This window comes from Nesoenas mayeri (genome assembly GCF_963082525.1).
Source record: "Nesoenas mayeri genome assembly, chromosome: 3".
Classification (NCBI taxonomy): Eukaryota; Metazoa; Chordata; class Aves; order Columbiformes; family Columbidae; genus Nesoenas; species Nesoenas mayeri.
The window spans coordinates 90859460-90885445 of record NC_137544.1 but is presented as its reverse complement, the minus strand read 5'-3'; the positions used below and the strand labels follow the sequence as shown (position 1 = coordinate 90885445).

Below are 25986 nucleotides of genomic sequence, written 5' to 3'. Positions count from 1 at the left end.
CTTTTTTTCTGCTGCCAAACAAAGGTCAGCTAACTCTAGAGTTAAAATCAGGTATTAAAAAAATATTCTCTAGATCAACTGCAATGTCTTTATACATAGAACTTTCAAAGAACTTTTTTCATGTAAGAACCAGGCCAATTCAATTTCAACACAAAGAAAATAATATTTTATTTGCATTTAGAAGACAAAGAACAGCAAGGACAACTGCATTTTAGGTAAAATATCTATCTAGAAAAAAACTACTGAATATGGACAGCACATGACAAAAACTGACATCATTGATATTTAGTTCTATATTGAATAACATGTTTTTCAAAACAGAATAGTTGCACTGCAATGCCTAAATGCTTCTTAATATGAACTTCCAACACATGACAGAAGTTGCATGTCTCAGCTGCTTAGGAAGCTCTCCTATTCTCTCTCCCAAAATCAAACAATCTTTAGGGTTTCAAACAGTAAGAGGCAGATCTGTCCTATAATCTTTAGCACTGGTTTAACAGAACCCTGAAACAAGTTTGCCTATACTAAACAATGCTGCCCAAGTAGGTCTGTATTTCAACATGCAATATCTACCATTGCAATAGCTTGGGCTGACCAGGAGCATAATATAACACAGCTGATACACAGCACTCAAGATTACACGAGTTAGTTTCCTAAAAAGCAAATGGTTGCCAGTGCTTACCAAAACACAACATTTATACCTTGGCCTCATAAATGCAAATACTCTAATGGTTACCAAAGGCAACTGATTTAAGCTGGAATACAGTATCAGATTTGAGCTAACAGCTTCCAAACCCCATAGACATGTCACCAAAATAAAGGTATTTAAATTGCAGTCAAGGCAGAAAAGGCTTTTTTTATCAAGCTAGAAGAGACCATCATAATGATCTAATCTTCTCCACACAAACCACACTAATATCTACCAAGAATTTCTGTACCAACATTAATATCAGGGAAGTGGCATTCCTCCACAAAGGGACAGCTTTTAAAGACTTGCAACTTTCACAGATGTGAGACCACTTTAACTTATTTTTAATTTTTCCACAAGATTTACTTCCATTCTGTAGTATCAGTTGCCCTAAGTAGGTCCCAAAGGCCAAGACCTTCTGTGTGACTGTACCATACACACACACACCCCTGATGGGACATTTCATTTTACCTCCGCATGCAAACATCCAGCTATTGCTTCTGAAAGCAAAATTAAGACTGCAAAGCACTCTGTGGATAAATAACCTTTTAAAAAAAATCTCTATACTTATTTTTAGGAGGTGCTAAGAATACATATGATTTCAGTGAAGTGTCCATGGAAACCAGAATTACATTCTGCAAGGGCATTCCTGAAGAGGGGGTGGCTCAAGAAATAGTATTAGTGTGTTCAACAGAACTAGCTTTTCTGAGAGCTCTGATAAATGCAAAGATTAACTCGTTTGTACTGACATTTATTTGGTTATGCATTGAGTGAATTCCTAGCATAAATGGAAGAACAATGTAGTAATTTGTACTACAGAAACACTCATACAACAGTCTAGTAATGCTTCTCAGTGTTGTGTGTATACACCAGCTTGCACAGAAATTCTGTTGTTTAAGGTACAGCATATATATTAGACCGAGTCACTCCCACGCCTCAGCACTGAGGAACATTACCAGAAGCAGAATTCTATTCCAAAGTTTAACTGTAATTTGTGTTTCAAAAAAGTTTCAGATGAAATATCTCCTCTGAAAGTTAATTTCAGACCACTGTTGAAATCAACACTGGAAAATATCCCATTGTACTGTTTGACAGTCTCTTCAATCCACTAGTAACAAAATTTGGAATAAATTGGACACTGAGGAAGATTATTAATTAAACCATTCAAAAGAATATTGTGCAGAAAGCACTGGCAATTTGCATCCAAGATCTATATTAAAAGAATATATTAGTAGAAGAAAATTTCAGGACTAGCACATTGATACAAGCAATTGAAATCCCAATTGCAATGAAGTGGGAACTGTACTTTATAACTTAAAGAGGAAGGAGACATGGACTCAAGTAGAAAGAAGCTTGCATACTTTAATACTCAGCAGGCTTTAAACAGTTAGGCTCTTTGATAGGCTACAAGGTTTGGGTGTGCCTAAACAAGGCAAAAAAAAGAAGTAGCTGTTTAGTTTCATTTGATCTTTCATTAAATTTCTAAGTTTGTTTTAATGCAAACATGGGTAACGTAACCCAACTTGGATAATGTACCCTACTCTAATGACAAGCAATAACAACATGGGCAACAGCCTCTAGCATGTCAGGGAACTTAGCAATCATAAGGAACAAGACTCACACCTTGCACAAACATACATCAAGGAATACTGTACTGTGAACAGAGGTTAAGTCACTGCATTGCCTGTACAGAAATTGATTAAACCTGTTTCATCATTAAGACCTATTTACCACAAATTCCATATCACTCACCTGTGTCAGGAACATCTGTAGGTCTCATAATTCGCCGGATCTGCTCCATTGACTGAAGGTCTGGAGACAGACCTGTAAGTACAAGAAAACAAGTGACTTATCTATGTATTTTACCTGTAAAGAGTTCCAGAGAACACACAATTAGAGGTTCAAAGTCATACAGCATCCATTGTTTCCGCTGTAACATAAACAAAAGTTTTCTATAAGACAATTGAGGTCCTGAACAGAAGGACAGAGAACATCACAAGTGAAATTAGTAAGTGGTTTTAATTGTTTTCCTACCATCCTTGTAGCCACACAGCACAGAACTCTACAGTTAAGTATGTTCTCTTGAACAGCTTACCAGAGATAACCAGTGAAGGATGGCATTATCTAACACAAACTGGATGCAGATGACCTTCTTTACAATCACCTTACTTTACAAAAGCTAAAGGAAAATGCCTACCCAGCTTTAAAAGACCACAAGCCAAAACAGCCTGCAGGTAGCACTGTAATCATATGCCACATCACTGTTATTTCAGTGTTTAACCACACATCAGCTGAGCAGAAATCACTGGGTGCTATAAACAAATACTAGACTGTGCAACTGCAAGGAGCACAGATGTAGTCATCTCCTATAGCTCAGCTGCTTAGTCATTTATAAAACCAGAGTACCTTGATTACTCAAAACCTCATCACAAAGACAGCTCTTTTTGTAGTTTTGCCATATTAACATGTAATTACAGCCAAAGCATGGGATTCCAAAGTCACCCTTTGAACAGCTAAAGTACCCACTCTAGAGCTTCTCTACTTGAGGCATAAGGCATGAAAGAGAGCCTAATACATGCTCTAACACCTAAATATATCCTTAAGTCAGGGTCCTAAAGTGACTTAAATGATAATAAAGTTGCAAATTTGGACATAGATAAAGAAGACCTAATTTGTGATTAGACACAATTCACATTAGCAAGCCATACCCTCAGTCCAGAACTTCGAACATGATAGAAGAAAACACATCATTGGAAAGGAGTCACCATGTAAAATAATTTCAGCCGACATCAGAGTTTGCACAGTTGCAATGCAGGTGTTACAGGAACAAAGACTCCAATGCATTTGATATAAAGACATGAGGAACTTTTCTTCAATTGTTAAGATTTAAGATTGTTGAAGCAGTCTTATGATAAAAGTGTTCTATCCTCATCAGCTTGTTAAAGCAGTCTTCACATTACTACCCTGAGGTTGCAAAGGATGGCAGAATTCTTACATTAAATAGCATACCAAAGGAGTTTTAGTCAATTTTACTTACACAACGATACATGGATACTAATAAAAATTCATACAAATTCAGCTTTTACAATTTGACCAGCCTACCTCTTCCCCTTCCCCAGAACTGATCTATTTGCATGCAGATTACATTAGCACAAGGCTTGTAGATTCTGCTCTGATTCTACTCAGCACCACACCTCAAGATAGTAAAGGACAATCTCAGTGAAATAAGCACAACCAGTCTGTGACCTTCTATGAGGTTACAGCTCTGCATTTCGGGCTGCACCCAGAACATAAAGTTCTTTAAAAGAAAACGTGCTATTAGCAACCATGTCTCAACCCTGTAGCTGTTAATTTTTATGCTATTTTACACCACTGTAAAATGTCAAAACACCAAAGAACTGCCTGCATACTTGCAGACCTCTTTGTAACCACCAAAGAGGTCATTTTTTCCCAAGATAACTTCCGAGCTTATATCTCAAATTCAGACGTACAGACAAAAGTTGTACAAGATCAGCACTATATAAAGGAAATAAGAATGCAAACAAAGTCTTCTCAAGCTCACTGTCAGGCTGCTGCCACTAGTGATCACTGCAACCGATTGCATACTGAAAGAAAACTGAAAAGTATAAAATTGCATTAAGCTGTCTTGTCACATAATGACAGCTAAGCACAGAAAAAGTATCTTTCAGCATATCATCTTCTTGAAGCATAAGAGCACCCATTCCCTACAGGAAACAAAAAAAATGAATTGTCATTACTCCTGGCAGGCTCATCAGATCCAGGCTGTAGGTTTGAACCACTTCCTGATCAGGTGGAATTGATAAAGAGTGAGTTATTTATTTTTATAGTGTAATCCAGGAAGCTCGTCAGGTCTCTTTGGACACTATGTAAGATTATCAAACAGACTTCACCTTCAACATACATTTCATTGTCATTTATGTCACTAGAAAAGTAGAATCTCAGAGCTTGAAAATATTACGTATATCCAGTATTCTACTAAACTAACATGACTTCTATCTCAGAGCTTAACTCCAATATGATAAGAAGTATGTGTTTCATCAACATGACACTACAACAAGGACTTAATTTATAGAAACTTGAGAGTAATCACATAAGGTCTGTAAAGATCAGAAGGAGAGTGGTGTCATAGATAAGAGGACAATATTTTACAGAATACAAAGCAGAGCAAAAGGGAGAAGTTCAGAATGGTTATGGAATAAGCTTTAACAAAGCAAGATAATGAGCAAAGTCAGAAGTTGAGAGAACAACCTTAAAAAAAGGCCAAAATATGACTTGTTATGTTCCATGTGGAAAGACTGGGAAAAGAGAAGGAGGTGATGAGAAGGATAAAATGAAAAATCCTTTCAGCAGCATGAACATTCAGAGACATGAATGGCAAGAGAGGTTTGATATACATAGTGAGACAGCACTCAGAACAGCAGATGTTCAGAAAAACCCAGGTAAGAAAGCTGACTCAAGATTTTAAGCTATTGTATATAGCCTACTGGGGTAAGTTAGGTGCCTTTTGTTTTACTATGTTATGCGGTTTTGCAAAGTTTTATTATATATCCCAGAGGACAATTTTTTTAAATAAACTATGCAAAAATGCGCAATATAGTAAAAAAGGCACCTACCTTATATCTACATGCTAGCTTCAACCTCCAGCAGAGTTGAATGGTTTGTGTTGCTGCCTCAGTGTTTATTATAGTAGTAACATCATGAAAAGGCGTTGACAGTCCATGACTTCATGGGATCTGGAATGCAGTTTGGATAGAATTGGAGAAAAGCAGAAAAAGGGCAAAATTGATATATGTGCTGAATGTCCACTTCCATTTATTAGGAGCCCACAGCACATTTAGTAATCTTTTTCACTTAATTTCACAGCTGCAGATCAATTGTGACAGTAATTTCAGTTACAGATGAAGCCTGTACAAGTTTAAGGGACAATCAGCATTCAATAAAGTAAATATTGCTTTTCGTAAGAGGATTCTGAAAGAGCACTGCACAAAATCAGTTTTCCTACTTGAGTAAACAAGAGATTAATCCCCCCAATACACTTATAATAAAGCTTTATTTTTTTCTTGAAAAATAGCTTTCTAGGCTTCTTAAATGTAAGTCAAGTCTCAAGTACATATACACACAAAACTATCAGTTTTGTCTCAGAACATAGTATTATACAGTACCTGCTAAGCTTCCTTGATTACCTTCTCCCACCCACCTAAGCTTAATTGTTTGCCTAAAACACTACAATATTTTGTCACCATTCATTCTTTACTGTTTCCCAAATAAAATTCATAAAATACAATGCTACTAAAAGAGTAGTTCCTTTCCCAGTTTTTTTGGAAACAAATGTATCGGAGAGCCACTGATAACTCGCTCACTCAGTGCAGAAGTACTTTTGTAGCTCACATTCTTAAAATCATGCGATCTAGCTCATAAGACAGGTACCAGCTCTTAAAAAAGAAAGACACCACACTGATTGAGAATGAGATGAAAAGATGACCTGTGAGACAACATGTACTTCCTCTAATACATCAGTGCTACCTGGAGACTGGCACAGACTCAACTGTCTATCATTGCATTATTGCTGTATTTACAGAGACATGACAATACCTCAAAGCATACTACGTATAAGACATAGCTTATACAAGCAGGCACTGAAGGCAGAAGCTTTCAACACAAGGTTCAGAAAGAGCCAGGATAATTTTTACCACACATTCCACAAAGGCAGAGCTCTTGCAAAGATACCTGTAAATAATAAGTGCAGGATGCTAGCCATCAATATCACTTCACAAAGCCTGTAAGAGTCTTGCTCAGTGATTTCGGGTGCTTGTTATTTCTAATTCCAAATGGAGCTGTTCAAACTAGAGGTTTCTACAGTGCTCTCACTTCCACTAGTCTCTATCTCACTGGTAATGCAGGTGTGACACCAACCAGACCATCTCTGGATCACTCAGTGCAAGGCATTAAGTTGCTCAGTAATGGAGGTAGTTGCAAAGACAGCTGCAAAGAGGCAGGGATGGCTCTTACTACAAGTAATTTGAAATTGTTCTAAGTTGTTCGAGTTCTTGTGACTCTGCAAGATGCCAAAAACCTGTAAGCCATGGCTGATCTGCTCTAACGTTAACAACTATCTTACTTCAAGCAGCAGGCTTGACGATGTGACCTCAGAGGTCCATTCCACCAACATCTTACGAAACCAGTTCAAGAGACCAAGACTAAAAAGATGGGGTTACTTGGGAAAGTTTTTCTTTCACTCCACTGCCAGGGATGACAGCTAATGCTGCATCAACAGACAGTAACAGCAACAAGTCATGTGGCTAATTAGACAAGAATTCTAGCATTCAATATCCTTCAGACATGGACATACTGACAGGAACAACTAGATATGTGCTTGCCTCTCAGGCACAGAGGACCACGTGTATCAGTAAGGATGATATCTGTTTGCTGTCAGGTGTATAGAAAAGCACAAGACATAACAGCAGCCTTTGCAGACAATAAAAGGTTAAGCATATCCAGCTAAATATCAGGTATGCACATCCACACTCCATTTTCTATAGAATTAACTCAAAGATCAATTTAGACACAACCTTTAAAAGTGGTCATCAGCTTACCTCCATGACAGCAGAAGATCTTCTCATCCACAATGGCTGCAATAGGCAGACAGTTAAAACAGTCTGTGAAGGTCTTCCACAGCTTGATGTTAAATCTCCGTTTGCCTATAAGACCAGTGAATGACATTAGAAAGAGAAGGCTGTTTTAAAGCCAAGCTGCAATACATATCACAACCTGACCAAAAACATTAGCGAACTGTCTTTACAGGCCTTTATTTCCATTAGTGTACTTAGGTTTCAATCTCCTGCAAAAGCATTTCAATGACAGCAGAAGAGCCAATAATAAGTTTCTAAATGACTTTAATCTTGGTTTGAAATGTACTTTTAGAAAGTTCCAAACCAGGTTCACAGAGTATTGAAATCTTTGCAGTACAAGAGTCACTACTAGAAGCGTCTCTAAAACACAAGATCAGTCTGAAACAGTCTTTCAAAAAAAATAGGTTTTGCTTACATTCATCATAGAATCCATAGATCCGATTGATGCTAGCACACTCGTGATTTCCTCTTAAGAGAAAGAAGTTTTCTGGGTACTTGATTTTATATGCCAGCAGCAGGCAAATTGTTTCCAAAGACTGTTTGCCTCTGTCTACATAATCTCCAAGGAAAAGATAATTAGCTTCCGGTGGGAATCCTCCATATTCAAATAATCGAAGCAAGTCTGTATACTGACCATGAATATCACCTGGATAAGAAAATGTTTACCAAGTATTAGTGCAATAAAGAATACAGAAATCAAGAACTTATGTCAGCTAATCACTTTTAATTAATTGATCATAAAGAAAACCATTATTTCCTTTAAAAACAGGCCAACAATAAGTATCAGAAAGGTGAGAATCACATTAATATTAGAAACTGAAGTACTCACTAAATGTAAATAACCCATAGTATTATGCAGAACAGCTATGTCAGTTATGAAAACAATCTGAAAACCAAAAGCTACAGAAGTCTTCAAGTTTACACTTCCTAACCAAACTCTAATTTGCTCAAATTAAAACAAGGTCAGAAAGACAGTCTTTAATTGAACAGTTACATGGCCAGGAAGCCAATGTATTGAGGAAAAGCTGTCACGTTATTTACTGCACAAACAGATTAGTAGAGAATCTAGATAGACTGCAGAGAAACAGAACACTGTGCTGGCAGAGAGCACTTCAGAAGTCAACTGCTTGTCATCCTGTAACACTGCAGAACTGGGATTCTCATTCCCCTGCATTTAGGGTAACTCCTCCTTGCATACAGTTATTCATATAAAAACAGTACAGAGACTCAAAGACTTACATCCCTTACAAGATATTCAACCCTGCAGGTATATCTTTGGAAAAATAATCGTCATGGTATTCATCACACTGCCATCTTTAAAATTCAGTAGGCTTTCCATGAAACAGCTCTGTGTGGCAATTACACCACCACAGTGCATCATATCAGACTAGCCAAAGCTAACTATCTGTGAGCTGCCCCTAAGGTCAAAGAAGACACCAAAGCTGCTATGCAGTAACTTTTAGAATACAGATGTATTCCAGCTGATTGTAGAATTCATTACTGAAATGATGGAAGGCAAAAAAAGCTATGCAAGAAGCCTTCAGTACCTGCTGTATGCTGTTTAAACTTAGTACCTCCTGGTCCTTTACACTAAGCATTCCATGAATGTATTTTCGCTTCTGCTGCTTTTTCAGTGCCAAAATCCCTACTTCATTAAGCACAGTTACCCTCCAGTAGAGAGCTAACTACTATGGTCTTAAAAAAAAGGCAAAAATTGCAACACACATCTCTCCGCAACTTTTTCTATGATCTTAAAGAAAAAAAAGTTCCCAAACCTATATGCTCTCCAGTTCAATTCCTAAAGCATACAGTGGTGAGTATATAGCTATATTTCTCTTTACTATTACAATTAGAAATGCTATACTTCTTCCTTTAGGCAACATTCTTCCATAACTATTCTGAACTCAGGGAAAGGAATCACTTCCCACCTTTCTTCTAATAGTCAGGAACATCCTCCACTATCCAATTCTAGCCTCAATCTGAAGTTTCACTGGCTAAAATCATTTTGACATATGTTGCAGTGATTCCTACTCTACTTGATATTTAGAAATCTCCAGGTCACAACCAGAAAAAATACATAGAAGACTCCTCAAGATGTCCTTGCTATGCTGAGTCTAGTACTCCAGAACTACACTACTAACACACTCTCCAAACTTCAACACCACTAGAATTAACTGCCAAGTAAACATACTAAAAAAATACTATAAATGTGTTCATTGCCTAAAATTACTTTCAGTTACACATATGAGCCAGAGGGACCAAAGCACTTTGAGAGTAAAGGAACATTTTATAGAAACAATTTTGTAAATGAACCAAAGCATTTAATATTTCATTAAAGGCACTTGGCATTTTAAAAATACAGCTTCACATGGGCATAAGTTGAAGGCTAACAGATACAGCATCTTACAGTAAAAACTGCACCTATTTTAAAATGAATGTTTACATAAGAATATCTTTCATCTTACATTAAAACACAGCCATTAAAGATGTAAAAGCTTCTTTTGAACTGACTTGATTACAGGAAAAAACAATCCTATAATGGTTCCTCAGGCAACGCCAGAGCAGACTACAATAGTAGTTCAAAGCAGTACAGTTGCATATTTTGCTTTTGGTGAAAGCGATCACCTTTCTTTTGCTTTTATCTAAATGCATCTTTGACAAGTGCTCTAATATTAAATTCAGATGCACCTGACACTTCCTGGTGCTATCATGGTGTTTGGAATCCAATTTAAAACTAACAAATGTCTTTTTAAACTGTGCATTTGCTAGCCTATAATTGCGCATCTAACAGTCCCTTCAACCACCTCGATTTAGGCAAATTAGAAAGTAACTCTGAAGGAGGCTAATTATTCTTTGCAGACATTGACTTGTGTGCAATCTAAATATTTGAGTTTTCATTTTTTATTTATCTAGGAATATGATGAGACTGTTGTATTCTTTCCAGTGTATCAAACACAACAAGGTAAACCTGGATTTTAATTTCAACTTTATGCCATTATGCAAGCTGGTCTGCTTTTTCTTCCCCACCCTACAAAGCAATGGGTCATTTAAAAGTGACTTTGCCATGAGCGTGCTGGGCTTTTTTTTTAATTGGTACTATCCTATCTTGATGTGAGAAACATTGCTACACTAGGCCTGCCAGAAAGAAGCCTAGGAAAAATCTGATCTATCTTTGAGCATGTTAGTTACAACAAAATCAAAGACTGCTTCAATTTTAATATTAATACAGTTTAAGAAGCCTAATTTCATAAATCTAGTGCTTTCTAAGACTGCACCTGCTTTTAATAACTTGAAAGATGATTACAAGCCAGTATTTACAATACTTTTGCAACAGATTTTAAAAAGCTTGCATACCTATTAACAACAGCATACTTTTGAAGAAGTCTAGAATCTTATAAAGCTTTAAAGAGGTAAAGACCACACATATTCTAGTTTTATCCATGTATTTGTCAGCAATAACAATTTTTGTTAAAATTTGCTATAAAGGTCAAGGAACTTATTACATGGTAACTAAGCCTATCTTAACAGTCTGCATCCAGTGTGGCGTGGTTTTGTGTGTGTGTGTGTGTGTGTGTGGTTTTTTGTTTGTTTTGTTTTTGTTGTTTTTATGCGATTTTCTTTAATTAAAAGACTAACAATGCTTTCTTGAACATTATTTTTGAAAGTCTCCCACTTCTCAACAGGTAAAAATCTTTGTTTTGCTTATGCTTTGAAGAAAGCAACTACAACATTAAACATTTGCTATTTTTAAAGAAGTCAACTGCTTTTTGAAATAGCAATTGAAAGAGTAGCAGCTCTGTGCAAGCAGTCCCTAGGGAAGTAAAAGGCACAGGTTGCAAAATCTACACTAGACAAGGGCACAAGCAGTTTTCATTGCCAACAGTATTTGCTCCTAAGTAGTACTGGAAGCATCCACAACCTACTGTTAGCAGCCTTCTCTCAACTTAATCCAATCCAGGTTGAAAATTACATTTAAGATTGTGAAGACCTCACTCTAATCCATATCACCCAAGTCAAGGTCACTTGCCTGTCTTGGTATCCTTCCAATCCACCCAGCAGACAACTAGGTTAAAACACCTACATAAAACACATACATATGAAGTTCACATACCACAAATTTTCAGAGGTGCCTCTAGTTCCAGGAGAATAGGCTGGCTAAGAAATATTTCCCGTGATTTTATGCACAAGCCTCGAACTTCTGCTTCGGTCATCTGAACGATCTTCCCAGGACGACATCCTCGTACTGAAATGAGATCGGTTAACAACTGAAGGTAACTATCACACAGATACAAAACAATAGGTAAATGCAGATGAGCTGTATTTGAAATCTATATTTGACAAAAAGCTGGCAGCACACATCTACCAAATGTGTTGGAATTATACATTCCAATGAATTCTAAAATTAATCTCTCCTACTGTGGTAATCTATGCTTGAAGGTCTGTGTGCATTCCTGTTAAATCAGGGTCTCAGAAGAGAACAATTTAAGCCTTGCTTTTGTCCACATTTGGACAAATAGCAACTTCAAGAAATGTTTAATTTAACAATCCCATCATGCTTGTGCATTCACAATAGGCAAAAAAATCCTGAGAATGAAAATCCTGAAAACACTTTCACATTAGCACAAAATAAACTTCTTTAGGACTATTAAGTTAAATGGGGTTAGCTACATACAAAAAAGAATATACAGGCATGTTTACACTTTCAGCAGCTGAAATTGCCATATTAGGAACTTCACACTAAAATCCATGAAAGTCTGATGAAACCTTCATTCATATAAAACAGCTCTTGAGTTATCAGAACCTTTATGTCCAAAGACATTCTAATCAGAATTAAATTGAATTCCTAAATCAGTAAGTCAGGTACTCATACCTATATTTAGCACTAAGTTTTCGAAAGCATTCATGTGTCATTGCATTCAAACCAACATCCTCTGGCAAGTTTATCTGCAGCTGTTTCTTTCCACAAATATCTATATTATTCCTCTGTCAAAGGCTTTAATGTGTCTTTAATGAGGCAGCAAAACAGAATAAATGTGTTTGCATTTTGGCTGATCCGGTTCAGTCTTACATCTCAACATAAACCAAACTTCAAACCAGTAAGTCAGAATGTATCAGTGTCCACAACAGGCGAACATCCTGTTCTGTTACCTGCTGTAAATGGGAAGCAACATTCAGAGTTAGACTGCGGTGGTACCTACAAGACAAGGTGGTACAAAACTTCAGCAGTTTAAATCCAAATACTTTCAAACTCACACAGAAGATATTAGTTCATAAAAATTTTTGCTGCAACTTCAGGAAACAGAATAAGGTTTGAAAAGAGAAGAGCAAAAATTAGTTCTTCGCCATAAAATACATATGAGTTCCCTGTTTCCCCTCTCCAACAAAAAGATTAAGCTTGGAACTTCTTTTTTCCCATAAACTATAACACCCCTTTTCTTTTTATTTCTGCTTAGCTCCTAGAAAAAAATACTTTGCAGAGGAGATCAATATCACCATCTACATTGTGCAACTGGGAAAAATGGATGTGAGGGGAATTAAGTTTGTCCTAGGTCACCTAGTGTTACAGTCCAAAGTGTTAAGCTCAAAAATATCTACTTTGGTTATCACTGCATACTTCTGTCCCACTGTAGCTGCACATCTGAACCATTCCAACACTGTGCTATGAATTTTTATTTTTTATTATAAATAAATGCCAGACACTTGTTGAAATGAGGTTAGGAAGCAGCCACAGGAACATGTGAAAAGGCGGAAATTAAAAACTGTTTTCTCAAGCAGGGAAAAGAATATGTGAAACTAGATGCTGGGACAGTCAGTTTGAGTGCCAAAATAGCAGGAAAGCTAGCCTATCTCCAGTGAGGACACACTGGAAATACTTCACTCATTAGAAGCCCACAGAACAAGGCTGTCACATACAGGACTTCTTTCAATAAAACTCTGAACCAGTACGAGGTGATATTTACCATATGGTAAGTCACATTCCTTTTGCTAATTAAGATTGTAACTATATTTGAGAAAGCAAATAGCTTTTCAGTAACACTTTCTTCTTATTCTTCATGCATGAAAATGTTGCCTTACCTATTAAAAGAAAACAAAGGCAGACAAAAAATCAAGGTGACTAGAAAACAAATGCCTACAGGCTTCCGTTTCATGACATCTCAAACATCTACAAAGTGATGCACTTGTAGATGCACCTTCAGCCCCATGGAGACTATTAGCCAAAAAAAAAAAAAAAACCAACAGTCAGGCTTGATAGCTTTGCACAGGACTTGACTATCCAATTTTGCGAGGTACCAAAATGCTTCAATAATCTCCTTTTCAAATGCTTACATTCTGGTAGCTTATAATGTTCCCTTTCATAGAGCAGAAACTCATTTTGATAGGCACAATAAACTGTCATTATAGATAAAGCACACACCTGAAAGCACAGAGTCTCAGTATCACAATCGTTATTATTTTCCTCTACAAACCGTGCATTCTTTTAACCTGTTTTGATAGGCAATTAAATTTTCCTCTGTATTTAGCTACTTTCATAATGTTTTACAACACCAGAATTAAGCCAAGAAGTGACTTAACTGCACATTTTTTCACATACACTCTAGTTTGATACTCAGACTCGGGAAAGCCCACCACACACAACGTTACCCTAGGTAGCTCCAGACCAAGCACAGAGTCCAAAATTGAGACAGCAGTTCAAAGGGACACTCATAATACTTAAAATAACTTTGATCCAATCAATATTTCTTAGAACACCAGCCTTTAGCTCCCCCTGAAACTCACATGGAGGTTTAAACTTGGAACAATTGCTTTATGGGATTGAGGCTTTAAGTGCTGCTGGATTTTTGCACCGAAAGACGCAAAGAACGTGCAGTTCCTGACTTCAAAATTAACTAACTGCCATAGTCAGTGCATCCAGTGTCTTCATATTAGTTCGTTATTTTTCACAACAGAGCCTCAAATGTTGCAAGCCTGTAAGAGACAAACCAACAAACAGGGCAGTGACTTATTACCACACTTGGGATTCTCCAGATAAGAGAAGTTTCTACAACTATAGCAAGTATGTCACTCTCAGAGGAGGCGGCAACACACACCTAATGATTGCAGTTACTTCCAGCCCTTGGGAAGGATACAAATCTGGGCCACCGTACCTTTGCAAAGGCACCTTCCCCCCCACCCCATCCCAACAGTCAGCAGGCTCCACACAGCAAACTTGTAAGCTCTCTTACATTTGAAGAAGTAGGAAGTCTGGGGTTTCATGAGCAAGAATCATCAATAGAGTTAAGAGAAGTTTTTTCCCACAATCCCTTGACCATCAATAAGGGTACTAAATATTGAAAAATAAGAAGCTACAGTGACCTTGCAAACCTCAGCCCTTTACTAGATTCACAAAGGCACTGAAAGGTTTGCCAAGCTGGCAAAATTCTCACTTGAACCAAGTGCGCCAAAGCTGTGGTACAAGAACATAAGCAAGAACAAGCAAATATTTCACCAGCTTATACTACAACTAGAATTTCATAGAACTTTCCTTGACTCAGCTGAGCACTGTATTGATTGTAAACAAGAACATCTCTCACCACATGTGGTTTTTCAAAAACCAAATCTCCAAGAACAGATTTTAAAGGAGGTTAAGAGAAGATGGTGTGATGTTTTTCAGACTCGTTTACAAATTACTGTTTCTACCTATTCTTAAAACATACAAGCCATAGTTTCATGCATTGTAAAATCTGTACCTCACAAAAAACCTTTAACAGCATTGGGAAAACCATCTCTTTAATGGCTGTCATTTACCCAGAGCAGAAACAGCATCTCAACATTAGACGTAAATTAATTCTCTTTAATCTAAGACACAGATGCGGCAAACAAGCTTTGATTTACATAAAAGTATTTCATAGGGACAGCAATTCCTATTGTAATATACAATCCCATGTGCATAGTGCTATGTCAGAACAAACCTTTGCTGCAAGGAGCTTAAAGCAGAGTGACATAGCAGGGAATAAAGAGAATTAAAGCAACTATATTCATTGTACTGTCAGGCCATTATTTTAGCACAATAGATCCTATAGTAATCCAAAAGCTGCTCTAATCAATACTAAAAATGGTCTCTGCACCTACACAAGCTTTGATAAGCAACCACAGCAAGTCTACTAATAGCAATTAGTAATCAGAGACATGAGTTGCACAGTGGTAGGATAGATTATTTTTGCTGAAATTTTTCGATTTTTTTTTTTTTTAATCCCTCCAAATTCATGCCAGGGAGCAGCAGATAATGTAAGGCAATACTGGAAAGGAAGAAAAATAAATAAAACTAAGGAAAGTGGGTCAAGAACGGACTGTTGGAAGTCCTATGAGCATCACTTTTTGCCATACTTTTATGAACTGGAGAAAATAAATTTAACTTATTCTTTCACACTGCTTCTAGTGTGCCTCTCACTAAGTAACTAAGCTGTTCATTTTGTGGAATCACTAATAGAAGTTTCTTCAACTACTAATCAGCTGTTGTATGCACAGCTGTCCTAAACATTTATACTGTGTTCTCTGATATCACACATGTCCTATTTACTGGACAAAACACTCACGGTTTTAGCACAACACGAAAAACTAGACAGACCTCTAATTCTCATTAAAAATTGGGACAGCATTACTGCTAAGAAGCCTCCTTCTTTCCCTGCTCTTTTGCAGGCATATGCATTTGTGTGGCTGCACAGTAAACTGCATCAGTGAACTGATCTTTTCTTCATAGTACAAAGATGCAAGAAAACAACAACAATCTAGATAGTTCACCAAGCTGGAGAATACATCCACTGTGAACTTGGGCTAGGACTAGTGAAAGAATAAGCAGCTGGTTCTGCTTCTTTTCACAGTAGCTCCAGCCAAGCATATTTCTGAAATTATGGCTTCAGAGATCTATTTTGCCAGAGTATATCTAAAAAAAAAAACCAACCCCAAACTACAACACAAGACTGCAAGCATGCAATTTTACAAATTGGCACACAAGCAATTCCCACAAGCTTATGCTCCCTCCCCAGCTTTCTGTGGAATGTTTAATGTTTGGTGATTAGCAACTATGACATTTAACTATTTCTTGTATTTCAAAGTACTTTGGCATATTTGATGAATCCTTAACAGCTGCTCAGCAGCAGAAGCAGAATGGATTTGGAAGCCAAGGGTGGCATTACCAATGACTTGGAAACAAACAATTCCTACACCAATTTTGGAAACATGTTCTGAAGTTATCAACTCCCAGCATTTTTAAATCCAACTAATGTATATTTGTGGTTTTAAGTCAGAAATCCTACACTGGGTTTAAAAAGTGTCTTTCATTTTGGAAAGTGAAACATCTACTCCCTTTGTTATTTAAATTATTCAGCTGTCATCCAGAAGTAACCACTCCCTATCTTGCAGTAAAATATTTGAGAGTTAATTCAGCATTGCTGTAACAGAATTAAGCTTAGAATGGCTTTCATTTATGTGTTACATGGCTGGACATCAATAATATAACTGAAGCCCTGCTAGAACTTCACTCAATACAGTAAGTAGGCTATTGCTGAATACACAGCTCCTCTGCATGGTGTATGCAGCAAAGGCTTGTACCTTTCATAGGGTACATCATCCAAACTCCCCACTAAAAACAGAAGAATCTGCTTTCTAGAGAGTTTTTTCCTGAAGAACTGTGCTTTTTATATCCAAGTACTCCTAAAATCTTATTAAATTAACCTTCATTGGATGCCCTTGATATTAAGTATTTTGCAGAAGAACAGAGTGATTGCTTGTGAACTCATTTTAGTAGGACTTATTTAACATTAAAAAAATATTCACTGCAGTGTAAGAGACTGCCCAAGCCTATCATTTCTAACCAGGAAAATAACTAAACAAAGTGTTCTTCTTCTACTCAAACTTGAATTTACATTCTTAAAATACATACTATCCAGCAGAATTAATGCTCATGGAGAAGGAGGTTTGTTAGAAACTAATACCTAAAGTTGCTTCAGGGGATACCCAAATAAGGCCATGAAAAGACAAGTTCCCCTGCATCAGCCTCATCCATTATATTTGCTTTTCATGGACCACTTGCTTCCTTACACAGAGGTTTTATAAACTAATTTATGGTCTCATTCTGGACCACGCACAATTGCAAGAATTGCTGAATTCAAGTTTGAAAGACAAGATCACATTAGTTACTCTACCCTGTAAGCAAAATGTGTAACCTTAAATGCTTGTTATTGGTCTATATTTACTGTTTGCTTAACTACATTTGAACCTCAAACTCACACATAGGAAAGCATGAGGTAGAAGGCTCTCACTATGCTGGATTATGCAGCGGCAGCAATTCCTGTTCTAGTCCTCAGGGAAGGCTAAAAATCTCACGAAACAACAAATTTCAGCTTCTTTCTCAAGTTTGACTTTTGCTCTAAAGCAGGGCTAATGGAATACCTAAAACTTGAGGAAAGCAGAGGCAAATTACAAAGTTACTTCATAACTCCTGAAAAGTACCAAGGAAAGAAGTTAAATACTTAATACAAAAAGCTAGGGTTTAACATTAGTTTTTCATCTCTTCAGTTTCTCAGGTATCTAACTAATACGGCTATGTGGCACACACACACAAAAGCTTTGCATCAATCTTGATATTAAAAAAACCCACACAGAAGATGGTGCTATGAAACTAAGATGACCTAGCCAATGTACTAGACAGATCATACAGCAGTAAGAGAAGACAGTGAAGAGGTTCATTTCTATGTTAAAGTTATGAAGCAGATGCACATCACATTAGAAGCACCTCAGGTTGCAGCAATGAGTAGATCCCCCTGTACGCACATCTCCTTGACCGAGTACAGCATCTCACCTTACTGAGTAATAGCCATATATAGCATGCTTGACTCCACAGTGTTAAACCATATATTGTGTTTTGGTGGATTTCTTTTTTTCTTTTTTTTCACCCCCAAAACTGACATACCTACCTACATTCGTAGTGGTCACTAATGAGTACTTAATTGCAGCCGCCAAGTATTACAAATCCTCATATTTACATTAAACAAAAACAGGGTTTTTTTTTTTCCTTTTATACTATGATTTAGCTGAACACTGAGCAAGACACTGAATGAGTCAAGTAAAAACTATTCTGTAGAATATCTAAATGAAACAGTTACTGAATCATTTAGGCTTCAAGTCACAAAACAGACGGCCAGAATAAAGGAACACAAGCACACTTAGCCTGACGCTGGACTCTTGGCCTTCAGTGCAATCTTTCAAGCCAACTATCCCATTCATCATGCACTTATAAAGCTAAAGATGAACTGGCTGATACCTGCACTGCTGTACAAACCCAGAAACAAATATCCTTCTTTCTACCCCTTCTCCCTGTTTAATACAATACCTACCCTGCTGGAAACATTAAATATGCCTGTTATCTTTCTCTCTAAAGCTTATTTCAAAAATACAACCTTTGTAAGAAACTTACTAAATTGTCCTTATTTATTTTTCTAATAACAAATTATCCAGTGATTTCAAACCAAACCAGGTAATCACCCTTGTTTATTCAAGCTTCACCTCAATGGTTTGTTTATATTGTTCTGCAACAGATCAATAAAGTCTATTTTTTTTCCCCTACAACCACCTCTCTTTTTCAGTATCAGCTACTGTGCCTGTGGAACTGCGAGCACTACTGCTGTATCACACCACACTGCCAGGTTGGCTGCACAGCTTAATTAGCTAAGACACTAATCAAACAAGAAAGACATTGTTGACCATAATACATCAGCACAGTAGCACTACAGCATTTAAAACTAATAAGGAAAATCTTTATTATTTCATAAGCATTTAAAATCCAACTTCCATTTGAAAATTTGAATAACATTAAAATTTCTATTTTTATCACAACATGCAAGACCTCTGAAATCAGAATGAAGTTAAGGTTGCAGCTTTCTTAGAGGACATCACATGACACAGTAAGACTATGCAACCAGCTTTTACAAGGCAATCATAGAAATCACACTTTGAGCTGAATATTGAAGCAATAATCATTCTTCAGGTCTTCTTGGATAAACACTTCCCAGCTTTCTTGGTGGGTCAGTACTATCAGAACTAGCAGCCCTCCTAACCTCACAAAAAATAATTTTACTTCAAAGCAGATCCACATTAAGTTCCATCAAGTGAATTCAAGTTGTTAATTTGAAATAAGTTAGCCATATCTAGGCAAGCAAGAGGTCTTGCCTAGACAAGGTAAATTTGTTTATACAGCTATATAAATAAACATTCCTCACAGAAATCCAGCTTGTATTTACAGCTACTATATGTCTGGGTTTCCCCAACTACATCCTCTCTTCCATATGGTAAATTCCTCAGTGTTTACTGAGACAGATACATATATATTTGAAATTGCAGAAAGTCCAGTCCAGCTGGGTTGCCTTATATTCACACTATAAGAGACATATATAGCACAGAAACAGGAAGCCCAACACCAGGACAGAAATACGGCAGTCTCACTTAACACCATGCACAACACTCCGTACAAGTAAGGTCACACCTATTCCAGCACCCTTGCTTTGATACAGATGGAATTTTTGCATACATCACCAAAGCTTAAGTTAGCTTAGAGCCTGTCTTAAATATAAGCCTAGTGTAACAGTTTAGTGCAGCATTTTTGCAAATTTCAGGGCATTTCCCACAGAGGGATACATGGTGTGCCTAGATGAGACAAAGCACAACGTATTCCACATCTGCTGTACTCCTGACTGTCCCATGTATGTGCACACTCCTGTGCTGTTCATAGCTAGAAGGGACTGGAAACATCTATCCACCAGGTGGCATAGCTGGGAAAGTAGGAAGAATAATAAATAAATTAAAAAAAAAAATTAAAAACAAAACAACACACAAACCAACCAAAAAACCCACAAACACAACAAGAAGAAAAAAGTCAGGACACTGAAGCAAAAATGAGAGGATCACCTTTCTGTGTGCCATAGTGTGACTAAGTCTGACCCATGACTAGAATTTTGAATACCAGTGCAAGAAGGAAACAGTCTTAACACTAATTTGGCTCATTCACTTTCATGGCTACACATTAGTCAAAGTGTTTTAGTGAACTATGGAATTTTGTGTTTACATGACCTATAAATCTTTGGAGATTCACTTACAAGTGATTTATTTATCAAAAATATTACAATAAAGCTAAAAGTATCACCAACATCAGTCAGGCACACATCTAAGAGCACTAGCATTACCCTCATTTGTCTAGTAAAGAATGAGGAATAGGATGAAACTATATACTAGACATGCTAAAAGAGAATTCAAAACAAGCTCTTATTCTTAAATTCACTAGTTAGTGATACCTTATAAATGAATTCTATTTGGAGAAAAGTAAAACTACAGTGTATACTGTATGCATCAAGTCTGAATGTAGCAATGCCTTCTCTTATTTGCTCTACCTCCCATTCCTCCATGGAAGGAAAAGAAAGAGTAAGAACATGGTATATACAAAAGAACATGGAAATTGAAAGCTCATGTCCTAGATGACTATCACCATGCATTAACACTACAGTTCAGTTGAGTCTTTCTGAAAACTGTCCCAAATTTAACTAAAGAATTAATCAATCTGACTTTCAACACTCAAAAGATCTCTAAAGTACGCACGCATTCAGGCTAGGCATGCATGCACACATCTTGAGGGCTGGGAAGATGTTCTTGATGAATTCTCCCAAGCAGCCTGGCTACACCTCACATTGATAGCTTAAAGAAAAGAAAATAAACAACGAACCACAGCACATGGAGAGTAAGATGATCTAAGTAGGTAATTCCAATCAAAGGCAAGTTAATTTCTCATATATCCCAAAAGATATGTAGTCTTGAACAAGTGTAAAATCAGTTGGAGTAACCTAATTAAAGTAAGAGCAAGAACTCATGACAACTAATGTCAAAGGCTAGAAACAGGTGTCACCAACCCACAATCCAGTGACAGCAGGAAAGTTTCCTGTTGCTGTGGCTTTTGGTATGTATTTGCTACCCTTTAAAATGTACATGCAGTAGTCACCAAGAGACAATTGTAGACTGCTATCAACACAATCCATTTCACTCCATGTAACTAAAAGGACTAAATATGTGTCTCATGACATTTCATAAAAATGTCTTGATTATTTTAATGTGCATTTTTACAGCTCAAAAGCCATGTTTCCTTGCCCTTTAAGTCAAAATTGAAGTGTAATGGAGGAAAAAAAAATGCTTTAAACTCATTAATTGCTGCAGAGATAAGAGTCAATAGAAATTTTTCTGTGCAAGCAGCACAGGAAAGGATCCATATTCACTTTACCGGAACAGGTCAGCTATGCAATAGCAGGAGATCCAGAATGTGAGATACCAGTTGCACAAAAAAAAAGAAAAAAGCTTCATTGTGAAACACTACTATCCAAATCACAGCTTAAAATATTATACACTAGCAGTATCACAAACACAATATGTAAAATGGAAGCAAAAATAATACACAATGCACTCTAAGTTGTTGTTCGTTTTTTTTCCAAACAAAACCTGCAAAAACCTTTTCCCTTTCAGATACAAGATGATGTACAAGGCACTCCTACTACTGTTAGTAGGTAACAAGCAGTGAAAACCCACCCAATTTCCCTTAAGAATCTTCCTCATCTCTGTTCAGAGGGAGAAACAAACCAAGAAACAGAGATGAAAAATTATGAGCAAAGCTTGGTTCAGAAGTTGCACATACACAACCCTAAAGATTAAAGTACCATGGAATATAAAGCACAGATTAGGTTGCTCAAACACAAGGCACCCAACCATAACCCAAAAAGGCAGCAAGTTGCAACACAAGTATTTATGGTGTACATAAAAGGTATGAAACATTTGAAAATTCTTATTTTAAAAAGATAAGTAGAGTAATATTTAAAACAACCCACCAAGTTGCATACCAAAACATGACAAAATCCCCTCTTCTTAAAGGAATCTGTGTTTAAGTAACTACACTAACGAGCAATGAGCAAAAGTATCAAACATATTTTTAAGTATCTCTCAAAAAATCCCACCACCACACATATACATGCATTTTAATGTCCCCAAAAAATCTGCACTGCAAAGTCAACTTTTACTAGGTTACTATTTGGTTTGTCTTAAAAACCTATGTACTAATCTGGGTTTCAACATCCGGAAAAAGGGAGTTTTATCAGTATTAGTGATCACATATAAACATAAACTGATGATACCCGCAGTTTCTACATACTATACTACACTGTATACCTTAAATCACAAACATAAGCACAACTGCCCAAAGTCTTTATGTATTTTAAAACACTGATTTTATTGTTCATAATTAAGTTTCACATCTGAAAAGAAAATATAGGAATTACTAAAAGAAAAAAATCCTCAAAGCCCTAAAAACTCTGCTTTGTAGTAACTCAGCTGAACAAAACTTTCAGACTTAGAAAGCTTGTTTGACTTCCAGAACTGTACATGCTCCAGAAATTCCTTTCCATAAAGCCTCCTGCAAAGTGATCCAACGACCCACGGAGTACAGCAGCCAAGCGAACAGCACATACCCATGCATGTACTCTCATCTCCAGCATACCAGATATTTGTTGAATGTGCAATGAAAGATTAATGTGAGAAGAGGCCTAAGAAGACTAAATATGCGAGACATAAATAAAAAAGAAAACGCTTGGAATAATTCCTCAGCTTCTCCAAAAGCAAGGAGTCAGCTTCCTTGTTCTTTAAAGGAAAGACTCGCTATTTAATACACAAAAAACCCTTCACAGCGTTTATTAGCCATCTGTGAGAGCCACTTTTGGAGACTGCCCCGCAGGCGGGCAGAGGAATGTCAGCCCACCAAAACCCCTTTGCTTCCACTGACACATTCATACAACCCCACACCTAACACACAGTTTTAAACACGGGAGACTGCGACCAACCAAGCCGAAGGAAGGGACCAGGCCGCTCACAGCCCCGCTAGCGAGGCTTCTCCAGCTCGCCCCTCAGCCAGGCAGCTGCAGCAGGGGAAAGCGAAGACGTAAAGCAAGGCATTTTCTTTTTTTCTAATAGGAAAGCAGCCACTGCACGCACGGCCTGGCCCGGGGCTGTGGCGCGGCGCTCCCACTCCCTTCCGGCTGCCACCGCGGGCCGGGCGGCGCGGAGGGGGCGATGCCCCGGCTCCCCGGCCGCGGCTCGGGACTGGCCCACCCCGCCCGCTTCCCCCTCACGCCGCCGGCAGCCCCGGCTCCCGCGGGGAGCCCGTGGGGAGGCACGGCACCCTCTGCCCCCCCCCTTCCCGGTGCGCGTAGGGGGCGGCGAGCGGGCTGGGCTGGGCTGCCCGGCGTCTCGCTTACCTTCCAGCAGCCGGGTGATGAGGCTGTCCACGTTCAGCTCCCCGTCCGCCATTTTGTGGCCACCAGACTCGGTCCCGGGCGGGGAGAGGGCGGGGTGGACGGCGCTTCACGGAGGAGGAGGAGGAGCAGGGAGCGGTGGCCGCAACTACACTGGCTCCCCCCACCCCCCTCCGGCAGTCCCCTGCGGCCGCCCGGCTTCTCCCGCGCTGGCAGCCGAAAGCGCCGCGCCTGCTCCCTCACCACTAAATGGGGGGACGCGGCCACCCCTCCTCCCTGCGCCTCCTCCCCGCCTCAGGAGCCGCCAGCGCGCATGCGCCCCCTCCCGCCCGCCGCCCCGCGCTCCAGGCGCCGCGCAGGCGCCCAAGGTGTTGGCGGGCTCCGGGGCGCATGCGCGGAGCGTCAGCCGCCCGCTCGCCCGCGTCCCCGCGGGTGTTTAGGTTACGGTGCGAGGGCGCGGTCCTGCGGGATGGGACGGACACACCGTCACCTGCCGGTCTCCATGAGGCTGGCAGGGCCGGAGACCCTGCGGGGCGTCCTCTGGGGGAACGGCCTCCGCAGAGTGAGGGGTGAGGAGCCCTCTCCTGTCACGCCGCCAGTGCCGAATCACAGAATCACAGAATGTCAGAGGTTGGAAGGGACCTCAAAAGATCATCCAGTCCAATCCCCCTCCTGGAGCAGGAACACCCAGATGAGGTTACACAGGAATGTGTCCAGGCGGGTTTTGAATGTCTCCAGAGTAGGAGACTCCACAACCCCCCTGGGCAGCCAGTTCCAGTGTCTGTCACCCTCACTGAGAAGTTTCTTCTCATATTTAAGTGAAACCTCCTGTGTTCCAGTTTGAACCTATTAACCCTTGTCCTACCATTGGTTGTCACCAAGAAGAGCCTGGCTTCATTCTTGTGACACTCACCCTTTACATATTTATAAACATTAATGAGGTCACCCCTCAGTCTTCTCCAAGCTGAAGAGCCCCAGCTCCCTCAGCCTTTCCTCACACAGGAGATGCTCCACTCCCTTCATCATCTTTGTTGCCCTGCGCTGGACCCTCTCCAGCAGTTCCCTGTCCTTGTGGAACTGAGGGGCCCAGAACTGGACACAACATTCCAGGTGTGGTCTCACCAGGGCAGAGTAGAGGGGAAGGAGAACCTCTCTCAATCTACTAACCACCCCCTTTCTAATACACCCTAGGCTGAGGGCTCAGGCAGCTCCACCAGCTGACTCCCACTTGGGGAGCAGCTCTGAGGACTTCACCATGGGTGTTGGGACACCTGGCACTTCTGGTGGTGCCCAACCTCCTCATAACGGGCTGCTGCAGGAGAAGGGTGGCTTTCCCTTTAATTGGCAGCCATCAGTTATGCACAAAAGACAAGAAAACGAGGCCTAGTAGGCTGCATTTAACCTGTGTGTCACCCCTTCTGCTGAAGCTGCACCTGTGAAAGCTCACAGTTTATTTAAAAAACACCAAACTGTCAAAACTGGAATGACAAGTATAGCCCAACTCTAACACGCTTGTCAGAAAAACCTCCCAACCAGTGTGGTTTAGGTTTCATTGTGGCTGGACCTGCTCAGAGTAACAACAGATGCTTGCCTTGGATGGACAAAAGTGCTTTAAAATGTGGGTGGTGAAAACATTCTGTGAACTGGGACAGCAGACAAATACATGTGTGTTGACAAAATAACAAAGTGCAGATGTTCTAGAAAAAACAGGCTGCTTATTTATATGCCTAGGCATAGTTGGTGTTGGATAAACTTATTTCTGTGACTTCAAACTTGAATTTTTCCATCAGTCCGTACAAGCCAGCAAAATGCTGTTACCTTGAATAATTTCAAAATCCAGTTTTTTTATCTCTTGAGTATGAGCAAAACTAAAGCAATTAAGACAAGGCGGGGCAATGATTAGGCGTCAGATGATCCTAGGTGTCCAGACAGGTGGGTAAAAGAACACTCTTTTGAAATACCTGTGCAATGATAATAAAGATTCACTTGATGCACCGAAGAAAGAGGAAGAAACTCCAGAGAAGAAAATTGATTTTGTATTTCGATTTATAGGCAGCATATTTGGAAATGTAATTCCAGTTCATCTGCTGAACACATATACAGCTATCTTTTTTGTTTTTCAAATTCTTCTAGTAGTGAAAAATCTAAATTTCTATTTTTTTTTTTTTGGTGAAACAAGGAAAAATAAATATTCAGCTTTTAAAAGGATCTACCTTATCCCAATTACTTTATTGCTGCTAAAACTAATAGATCTACAGCCCTTCTTGAGCTTTTAGGAACTGTCCCAGTTTCATTTCACACAACCTAACTGCCCTGAAGGTTGTTTTAAGCCATCACA

General features: G+C 38.9%; 1 protein-coding gene across 2 annotated transcripts in view; it reads right to left on the bottom strand.

Moving 5' to 3' along the window:
* PPP1CB (protein phosphatase 1 catalytic subunit beta) overlaps positions 1-23924 on the bottom strand; it is a 28778-nt gene extending 4854 nt beyond the window's left edge. The window contains exons 1-5 of one of the 2 annotated variants that reach the window (XM_080342429.1): positions 23652-23924; positions 11450-11581; positions 7754-7984; positions 7303-7407; positions 2441-2512 (exon numbers count right to left, since the gene is read on the bottom strand). In XM_080342429.1, the coding sequence (XP_080198555.1) occupies positions 2441-2512; positions 7303-7407; positions 7754-7984; positions 11450-11581; positions 23652-23703 (592 nt within the window). In that variant the 5' untranslated portion in view covers positions 23704-23924. Of the gene's footprint in view, positions 1-2440; positions 2513-7302; positions 7408-7753; positions 7985-11449; positions 11582-12208; positions 12344-23651 lie in introns of those variants that run through there. The other variant, XM_080342430.1, reaches the window with a different exon arrangement.
* Positions 23925-25986: the final 2062 nt, after the last annotated feature.